This window comes from Pleuronectes platessa, chromosome 11 (assembly GCF_947347685.1).
Source record: "Pleuronectes platessa chromosome 11, fPlePla1.1, whole genome shotgun sequence".
NCBI lineage: Eukaryota > Metazoa > Chordata > Actinopteri > Pleuronectiformes > Pleuronectidae > Pleuronectes > Pleuronectes platessa.
The window spans coordinates 16,209,636-16,219,740 of NC_070636.1; the positions used below are offsets into that span (position 1 = coordinate 16,209,636).

The 10,105-nt window shown below is 42.9% G+C and overlaps 1 protein-coding gene across 1 annotated transcript; it reads right to left on the reverse strand.

Moving 5' to 3' along the window:
- Positions 1–3,879: 3,879 nt before the first annotated feature.
- LOC128451089 (jun dimerization protein 2) lies at positions 3,880–9,721 on the reverse strand. The gene is made up of 4 exons (XM_053434856.1): positions 9,271–9,721; positions 6,975–7,192; positions 5,227–5,331; positions 3,880–5,091 (listed from the first exon to the last, which is right to left on the reverse strand). Exons 1-4 carry the CDS (start codon positions 9,590–9,592, stop codon positions 4,906–4,908), a joined length of 831 nt encoding a protein of 276 aa, XP_053290831.1. The 5' UTR covers positions 9,593–9,721; the 3' UTR covers positions 3,880–4,905.
- Positions 9,722–10,105: the final 384 nt, after the last annotated feature.

Genomic DNA, 10,105 nt, shown 5'->3' on the forward strand with positions numbered 1-10,105 from the left:
ATTTGCTCTGCTGTGATTTATCTCTGTGATCCTTGGCTTTCGACCCAGGGCTCGACCCCTGGGTTGAGAATCACTGACTGAAAGAAATAGCTCCACCTTGACCAGCTACAACAGGAAAATCCTACTTAATCCTTCATGTATCCGTATTAACATCCAATAATGTAATATAGCTAATATATCAGTCACTGGGGCCATTTTATTCTGCAGAAACATCCATTCAAGTACATTTGGCTGTTCGTGCCTATAGTACAGGTGGCTTCCTTCACTCCTCTTTCAAACCATCTGTCGTCCCTGTACTGTGGACATTGTTGTCTTTAAATGAATGTCCCTTGTCCTTCAGATGTAGGTGGACTCCTGTGCTGTCCTAATGTGTTTGTGAAAGAGTATTTTCGTTTCCTCAATGTGCATCCCTACATTCAGTTTCACATTGCTCTGCTTATGTCTGGGTGTTTTGGGATGAACCATTTGCTGCCTCAGTGTGTGTTGGCTTGAAATGTACTAGGATGTGATGTTTGAAGTCCTGATAAGTTTGTTCAAGGCAAAGCAGCTGTGAATATTTGAGCTCTACAACATCAGCACACACTCTCTCTCTCTCTCTCTCTCTCTCTCTCTCTCTCTCTCTCTCTCTCTCTCTCTCTCTCTCTCTCTCTCTCTCTCTCTCTCTCTCTCTCTCTCTCTCTCTCTCTCTCTCTCTCTCTCTCTCTCCACACACACACACACACACACACACACACACACACACACACACACACACACACACACACACACACACACACACACACACACACACAATCACACATTATCTCTCTCAAACACACACCCAGGTTTGCACAGCTATCCTTATTAAGACTTTGCATTGAATTCCATTCATTGTGCACAGATTAACCAAAACCTTAACCATGAGCTCAGAAATGAGGTTCTGCCTCATTAGGACCAGGCTCCGGTCACCAGGTCTACCGGTCCTGACAAGGTCATTGATTATCTTGAAAAAGGTCACACATGGTATCTCTGGGTATACAGACAACAAAACTTGATTTATATTAAATAGATACACCTAGTATAGCTTTCAAAATAAGTGTAGCATGTGATGAATTGACATTTAGACCATAGATTATCAGAGGTAAATAAGGATTGTGGTTATCTGTTGGGTTATATCTCAAGTATTGGGTATTCGACCACTCAAACTTTGAGTCAAAGATCATTATTATACTGCGTCACTTTTGTTTTTGGTAAACTGGTCTGAAATAAAACATTTGGCCCGAGGACGTCCAGAAATCCCTTCATACTTGAGCTGTCATGTCCTGATGAGGTTTAATGTTGGATTGCTCTGGGCAACTGCAGAGCTCCCAGACCTGCACGGACCCTAAAAGGCTCCCGGTCCTCTGCTTTTCATCAGAGTGGAGCGATGAGAGGTGGTCAGCTGGTGCCCTTTGGCAAACAGCCCACTGGTCCCATGAGAGGTTAATCCGTCCATGGGTTTATGTGAAAAGGTTTCTGGCTTCTAATGTGATTAAAAGTGGCCATTAAAACATTTCGGTGGGATTTTCTTTAGGGGACTATAACAAATCAAACCAGAGTATCTACTGCAGCTAAACTTTATCCACTCACCTGATTCCCAAAAACTCCAATGGAGCAGGCGGTGGAAACCTCGTCCGCGCCGAACCACACCGACGCCAGGCGGGAGGGCATCCCGAGGATGAAGACCTGGGCCAGGGAACTGGTAAACTGCCCGAGCATGGTCACGCCGAACAGGTCGGGCCTGGCACTGGCCACCTTGATCCACGTCCCGGCGCAGTTGAGCGCGTTGGCCAGCAGCGCCGTGACGCGCAGCCCTTTCTTATCCAGGAGCCAGGTGACCGGGAAGATGAAGGGGATGTAGGTGAGCATGTAGACCATGGACAGCCAGTCTATCGCGAAGGCGTCCACACTGTAGAACTTCATGAGGATGTTGCTGATGATGCCGTACTGGATCCATTGGTACGCGTTGCTCAGGGAGTACGCGCTGAACAGGAACACGACCAGCCAGCGCCTCTTGTACAGACGCGTGGGGGCCGCGGGGCCGCTGTCGCCATTTGGGATGTTGCTGCACTCAACGTGGGTCTCTCCTGGTCCGGGTCCCGGTCCTCTGCCGCTCAAGGAGAGACCATCATGCGCCTCCTTTTCCCGTGCGCTCCCGTCCTGAGTGGTGCCAGCGTTATCCCCCATGGTCTGCTCCGGTTATAAGCGCACTAGAAGGATGAAGAATTCCTCCAGCACCTCAGCACCGTACTTAAAATGTCTCTAAACGCAGAACAAAGGCGCACAAATGAAAACGAATAACCTGTCACTGTCGTTCAAAGTGGAAAAAACTGGAGAAACACTAAAATGTTTCAGGATCCTTCGTTTCCTCCGATCAACATCAGTGAGATAACTCCAGGTTTCCTCCCACAGGACTAACCCGTCGCACCACAAGTTTATTCATTAGTTGCGCAGTCTGAGCGATACACTGGGCTTATAAAGCCACTTGGAACAAGCCGACCAGACTGTTACTCCACCCATCAGCTGCTCGGATAACAATCAAAGTGACCTTTCACCATGGGTATATGATCAAATAAAAAAAAAAGCCACTCAGAATTACACATGAGGTGAGAGGCACCAATATACATGTGGTTATTTTACTTCATGAGATAAACATTTTATTTAAGTATCTTAGAAAATGTAGTAATCTTTGTGGAATCCCCCGCTGAAGCTCTGCGTTATCCCTGGAACCTCACGTATACAGACGAGACAAATGGAGATGCTGGATGCTGGAATGTGTTACAATGTAAACTGGAAAAAACATGCTCTAGACAATAAAATGTAAATAGTTGTAAAAGCTCCTGCATAAAAAAAATGTTTGAATAGCAAAAGGGTGTATATTGAGCTCTATTTTATTTATTTGAATTAAATGTTTGGTTTTTCTTACTTTATATTAAAATGTAACATTGCCCTCACTGTCGAGCTGCCCTGGACTATTGTTTAACACTTTTCATTCTACCGTTGACCTTGTGTTAACTTATTACAAAATAAAACTCTAATCTTGGAAACAAAAACTTCGAACCATTCAAATGTGGGTTTGGGATTATCTAGTTGTGCCGCTGCTGACCACTAGATGGCAAACTTTACCAGAACTTTTGGTCACGAAAATAGAACACAAAAGTGTCATGTGTTATTTTTTTGTAGGACTCAAAGAAATTTCCATTAAAAAATAAACTAAACATTTATTTAATGAAATACATACTGAGATTTTGTGATAGCTTATATGCATATATATATATCATATACAAAAGTATAAAAAAACTTAATTGGTAGTAACAATATGATAACAGAATGTAAAAGTACAATGTAAACAGTCCATATCTATACATATATATATATATATTTATATATATATGTGACGCCTGCGCCAAAACTTATGAATAAGGGGGGGGGGGGGGGGTGAGGATGGGGTGTGTGTGGGGGGGGGGGGGGGTCAATCACCATCAAATTGTCTTCAAATGTATGAAAGAACTAGAATGATATGAAAACACTAACTACTCAGTCTGTAGCTATAACAAATTGATTTAGTTAAAATACAGTATATCTATAAGGCCTACCCATTTCCCCATGTTTGCCCTGGTGTCATTGAATTTTAGTTAAATTTCCCGGAATGCATTTCAACAAAGCCAAAACAAGAAAAATAATTTTGAGGATACAGAAAGAGAAGTATTGAAACCCCTCAGTAATCCATTTGTAGCCTGATCCCACAAACAGTAAAAACCATGTTGGAAACTAAAAGGGATTGAAATACGGCAGAAACTTGGCAACATGCAAACAGATCAAGTGCAGCACAGTTTTAGCCAAAGTTATACACTATAGAAATGTAAATTATTTCTTTATAAATCATCAACTGATTAACTGAAACTATTGAGTGGAATTTAACGTTTTTTTTTTTTTAAAGCCCATTATTTTCTTGCTGTCTCCACAAAGGTTAAAATAAACTGCTTACAGACATGCACTGAATGACAGAGATCCACCGGACATTCTCAGGAGAGGCGGTTTTTGAGAAGGTTAATGCCAGAGTGACAGCCTCCTGGACTTTCTGTGGAATGACCCTTTGTAAATAGTCAGCAGAGAGTCTGAAGGAGCACAAGTAAGATCCCAGCAGGAGACCCTCCGCGAGCGGGTGGGGGTTGTTGTGATGACGAGTCTACACACGCAAATACTAAAAGAAAACAGATATCTGCAAATGAAAAAGTTGTGTAAAAAGAGTGGAAAGCTCTTCGGGATGAAAGCAGACGCCCGTCTACAATATGCTGTAAACAACAACATCACAGACAACAGCAGAATGAATGTGTTACATCCTGCCTCTGCACCGCCCCGCACAGAAATACCTGCAGATTTGTTGTTGTTGTTGTTATTGTTAAAGCGTCCGAGCGGAGAAATTCCTGCTGTGTTGTTCAGAGTGAAAGGCAAACTGCGGAGAAAGTCCGGACCCAATTCTCCGGGCATCCTCCGGAGGTCCTGTCTGACAACGGCTATGATGAATCTATTCTGTTTTGGCTAATGGCTAAAGTTAAGAGGAAATATAATAGAGAATCTGCTATAAAACAACAAGCTGAGTGTAAGATAACGTGCTGTGTGCTTTTGTTTAACTTCACACTTACAGTGGCGCCGATGACCAAAATGACAGCAACAGGGGAAAGCAGGAGGGAGAAGTAGAAAAGTTTGATTTAACTGCTGTAACAACATCCAATCACACTGGCTCCTCATATTGTGCCGCGCCGCTCCGTGTCTTTAAGGTACGAGGGCTCCGCTGGTTCTCCTCCGGGACAGAGGTCCAGGGAACTAAGTGCTGCTTGTTGGCTGCTTCTTCTCAGCCGCCGTCTGCACGAACCCGTCGCACCTTCACTTGTCCTCCAGCTGCTGCAGCAGGGGGTTCGCCTCGCTCTCCGGGGTTTTGACGCTATCTGTCCTGACAATGCACGTGGGCCGGTGGCGGTTGAGCAGGAGGATGAGCTGCTGGCGCTCCTGCTTCAGCTCCTCAATCTGCGCTTTCAGGTCGGAATTCAACATCTCTAGCCGGTCCGACTCCTGTCAGAGGACGGAGAAGGGAGTTAGAAACACTGGGATCAAGACGAGGGATTTGTTTGGCAAGTAGAACAGATAAGAAGAATCGGTGAGAATGTGAAATGATGAAAAAGTGATTATCCAGGCAGTGTCTTTCACCTGTTGTAGATAATCTGTCCTCTCTTTCTTTTTGTTTCGACATCGAGCTGCAGCCACTTTGTTCTTCTCTCGCCTTCGTTTCCTCCTATCGCCGTCATCATCCCTCTAAAGAGCAGCGCAGGGGAACAAGAGGTTGACAGTGTGTTAAAGTATGAAACCGCTCCGAGTGTAGGGGTAAAATAATCATTTCAAACTTTTTATTTTCTTTCAATTATACTATTTGACCATAATGCCATTATGCTCTCTTCACATAAACATATGTAAAGTGAACGTTGAACTAAATAAAGAAGTACAATCTCTGTCCGACTGTATCTCTCTACTTTCACAGTAATGACGGTTTCACTGGCTGAACATGAGTTTACATGATAAATTATGGAAAACTATAATATAAATATACTATTTGTATAAGAATTCACATTCATAAAATTGAGGGCAACTAAAAAGTGCAGCCGTTTGCAATTTCGTAGTTCAAATCCCTTTCTGTGTTGAGTTTGCATGTTCGTGTCTGTGTGGATTTTTTCGCCACAGTCACAAAACACGCAGATTGAGATTAGGTTGACTGGAGACTCTAAATTGGCCGTAGGTGTGAATGTGAAGGTAAATGGTTGCTTGTCTGTGGATGGCTGAACCCTGCCTCTGCAACATGTATAACAGGATGAGCTGTACAGGTAATGGAAGGAATAAGGTCGAACTAAATTGGATTTTTCCGTCAGTGTGACTATCCCCATGATACAGTGTAAAAGCATTTCATTCTGGCACAGAGAGACAAATCCGGGCCCACATTTATCTTGAAATGCTGTCTTTGTCTCATGTTACCATGTTACAACTTCACTTCATCAGAAATACACTTTCACCTTTCAGACATAAAGACATGAAGCTCTGATGTTAGCAAAACGGTATGTCCTCCTCATGCATGATGCTACTACAGCAGCCCACTTTGTCAGTCAGTGTATAACTCATCCTTTTACCCGTTCTCAAAAAAAAACTCAATTCAAAACTGAAACTAAAAGCCCTTTAGATTCCATTTCATAAGGGCCCCTCCCGCACAGCTAAATGCCTTTTCCATATTCTTCCCCTCTGATAAAACTCTGAAAAGTGTAAAAACAAGAACAACCAGATTCCAGAAAAGTACTAATCCCACGACTGTCTGCTGGTTTTAATAAAGGGCAGTGAAGCAGATGTTTTTGTATTACGCACTAAATCCAGTGGGTCACTGCTGCTGCGGTTGTTTTCATAAGTTTTATTTTTTCGAATTGGTTTGGGGCTTTATCATTTTATCGTTTTTAAGGGTTTGGATTTATGTATTTTATATGTTTATACATGTTTTATACTCAGTGATGTATTTTGAGTGTGTGTATTTGATCTAGTCTATGTTTGAGAGATCTCACCGAGACTAATTCCATCTAACTTTGTCAACATGGCTTTAAAGTACTGACTCTTGAACTAAGAGATCCCTGGACAGTGGAGTGGAGAGACAGAAATAAGCCCCCCAATGTCCACTAGGGGGTCTTGTTTACTAAGATATGTCACAATACTCAGCAGCAAAGGTGCTTTTGTTTCAAGCAAACGTGTCTATGATATATAAGGGACATATAGCTTGTGTTTTGTGCAACATCCCATACAAATAACACATAAATATACCAGAGTAAATTACCTCTAATGGGCAGGTTTGAGTATCTAAACTTATTTTTACATGTGCAGAGGTTTAGGAGTTATTGGTTTCCATCTGCTCAATGTGTCCTATGTACCTCTGTTTTGATGACTAGGGGCCTTTTCCCCAGACTGTCCAGGAAGTGCAGCGGTGAGAGCATCGTCCCAAACTCCTGGAGGTCACTAAATTTGAGCTTGTCAGTCAGCGTGGTGGCTGAGATCCCGGCCAGCGGGCCCAGGCTGGGCAGGGAGCCTGCTGTCACAGAGGGATCTGGGATTTGTCCTGGCATCGCGTCAGACTCGGTCGTGACCACAGCTAGGAGGCAGAGGGAGGAAAATGGGAGACAGATTCAGAACTTAGACAGATCGATGAAAAAACATGAAAAACTCAGTCTGCTCTGCTTGTTATTAAACATACCGGGGGCATAGTTTATGCTATGAAAGTTGGAAACAGCCATTTTCCATAAAAAATAGACGTCCAAGTTTTTTTTTCTGACCTGCTGTTTGTTAAAGGGCTGGAAGAAGGTTCCCCCCCCCCAAAGGTGGAGGACTTTCCTTTACCGTGATGAATTGCTGCTCTGTTAAAGATGCCGGATGCTGAGGCTGCTCTCATTATGCTATTTCATTATTTATTCTGGAATTGAAATACAAACATTTATAAGAGTCCTGGCAGAGAATTTACCTAAGTTAATGTCCAAAAGCCAAAAGAGAGATGAACAGCAGAGTAGAAAACAGACACACACATTCCTCTTAATTCCAAGGGGAGCTGAAGCTGAACTTTGCCAAGAAATATCCATTAACTTAACAGATTTTCTCCTTATGAGATGTCGTGTCAGTGGAATACGGCTGCCTGAAGAACAACAGCAGAATGATGTGTTGAAGATTGAAATTTAACATGTTTTCTTTTGTTTAGCCAAATGAAACCATGAAGGATGCCACTGTTTTCTTGTGTTTTGCACTGAAAAGATTTCCATGCCTCTTCATACTGATGAATATCTTCATTTGGAACCTATCTCTGCAGACAATGAGGGAGGTGTATGAGCACAGCCGGCCAAACAGACAGGAAATTACTGCAACAGCTCAGCAGATTTCCAGCCCACATGACAAGGCCAAAAATGACTATTTAAGGTCAATTACCCAGAGACCCTTTAGCACACATTACAGGAATAACCAGGCAGAAACACTGCTGTAAAAAACTGTAATAAGCTGATCTACTGACCCGTGACCCCTGTGAGGTTAAAAGAAAGAGTTTATATATGTTAAATATGCATCTGTGCAGACCGTGAACTTCACAGGAGACGTGAAAATAACTTTCCATTTTTACACTTCCCCCCAAAACTGCAGGTCAGAAAATGACAGAGCGGAACCGTGCCGACCAGGCTGCTGTCACATGAGAGCCAAGGGCAACGTTTAGGGTTTTAGAACTGGTGTGAAATTTATAATAGAGCTGATTTGGAATTAGCTACACACTTTGACATTGTGCTTTGACATTTGAATGACTCCAGAGCTAAATCCAAAACCACCCTAAAGCCATGTATCTCAAATAGAAATACATTTCATTAAAAATATATATACAAGGATTTCCTAAGACACAATAAGACCCAAGCCAGATGCAAAACCATCTTAATGCCGTGAATCTCACATATCTTGTATAAAAATGATTGCAACACAATAAGGACTAATTAGAACCATGAGTGTTATTAAAACAACTATTTAACATGATCTTATAACGGTTTTAACTGTATTATTATTATACCCTGAGGTTACGAGGAATCAGTTCACTTCCATTGATTGAACTGTATCATCTTTGTGTTTGCACTGTTTCATAGGAAGGTACAGTTTATTTCATGTTGTGTAAGAACTTGCTGTATAGTTCATGAGTTGATGAACACATGTACATGTGCCTGCCGCTGGAGCCTCTGGTCAACTTGAAAGCGGAAGTTTTTCTTCAGTGCGGCAACAATTTATCTTACGTAACTTTGTGTTTCCATCACAGCGCCGCAGTGTTAAAACGTTACACCGCGTCTCTCAGTAAAACCCCGTGCGTTCAACATCCACTCTCCGGCACAATGCAAACACAACACTGCACGAAAACACAAGGACATTTTGTCCTGTATTGTGCACGACGTGGGTCCGTGTTAGAGCAGCATACACACAAAAGAGGGGCGACCCTTTCGCTGGCACGGTGGCTCAGATGTCACGTTTACTTTCAACGCGGCGAAACGCGTAAAAGTGGCGGAATGCGCAAACAACGCAGCGTAAAGGGCGCAAACATCCTCCCGGAGCTGCCCCCGTGTCCGCACGGCGACTACATGCTCGTTGGGACCGACGCGAGGCGCGCCGATAAACTGTCCACTACAAAAACAAATCATCAAGAAGTTCGTCTGTACCGACCTGACTTGGATCCCAGGTGCAACAAATGTCCTTTCTTCTGCTCGGCCGAGGGTCGAGCGTAGATTTTAAAAAGTGGGAAACGTTGCATCAGCCCGATTGTTTCAAACGTGATCCCAGGCTGGGAGGATTTGGGAATGCGGAAATCAGGCGATGCCAGCCGAGCGCAAGCAGCAGCAGCAGCAGCAGCAGCAGGGATGTAAAAGTAACATAGTGGGGGCAGAAGTGGGGAAGACTTACCGCTCCTCCCATCAAGAAACACTGAGGCTGCACTGCTGCTGCAATGTGGCTCAGATGGAGGCCTGCTCCGGCTGCACTGCAACATGCAGCACCACCAGCACTCATCTACTGGGAGTAATCGTCCCACTCAAATACAAAAGATCAGTCATTTGAAATAGGTCGTAGGAAACTCTGAAGTCATGTTTGACATAACTCTGCCTCCCATGTTAAACACATGCTGTGAGATCACTTGGAAAAAAAGATGACCTTTTTTAATACGGTGGCCCTGAGGTGCAAATCACACAAGTCAATTGTAAATAAGAAAACACAACAAAAGGCAAAAACACCACAGCAAATGAGAATATACATCTGTAAGTAGGAAAACACAACTGTAAAAAAGAAAACCACTTTAAAAAAGAAAACACAACAGCAGAGAAGAAAACACAACTGTAAATAAGAAAAAAACTGTAAATAAGAAAACACAACTGTAGATAGGAAAACACAACAGTAAATAAGAAAGCACAACAATAAATTAAAAACACAACAAATCGCAAAAAAAAACTGTAAATAAGAAAACAACCAATCACAAATCACAGCGACAAATAAGAAAACACATCTC

Bases quoted from the DNA above. Each gene is read 5' to 3' on its own strand.
- LOC128451089 (XM_053434856.1), bottom strand. From the start codon at position 9,592: ATGTTGCAGTGCAGCCGGAGCAGGCCTCCATCTGAGCCACATTGCAGC. The intron at 5,332-6,974 runs GTACATAGGACA...GCTGCTCTTTAG, and splicing joins CCCTAGTCATCAAAACAGAG to AGGGATGATGACGGCGATAG. The intron at 5,092-5,226 runs GTGAAAGACACT...GTCCTCTGACAG, and splicing joins GGACAGATTATCTACAACAG to GAGTCGGACCGGCTAGAGAT.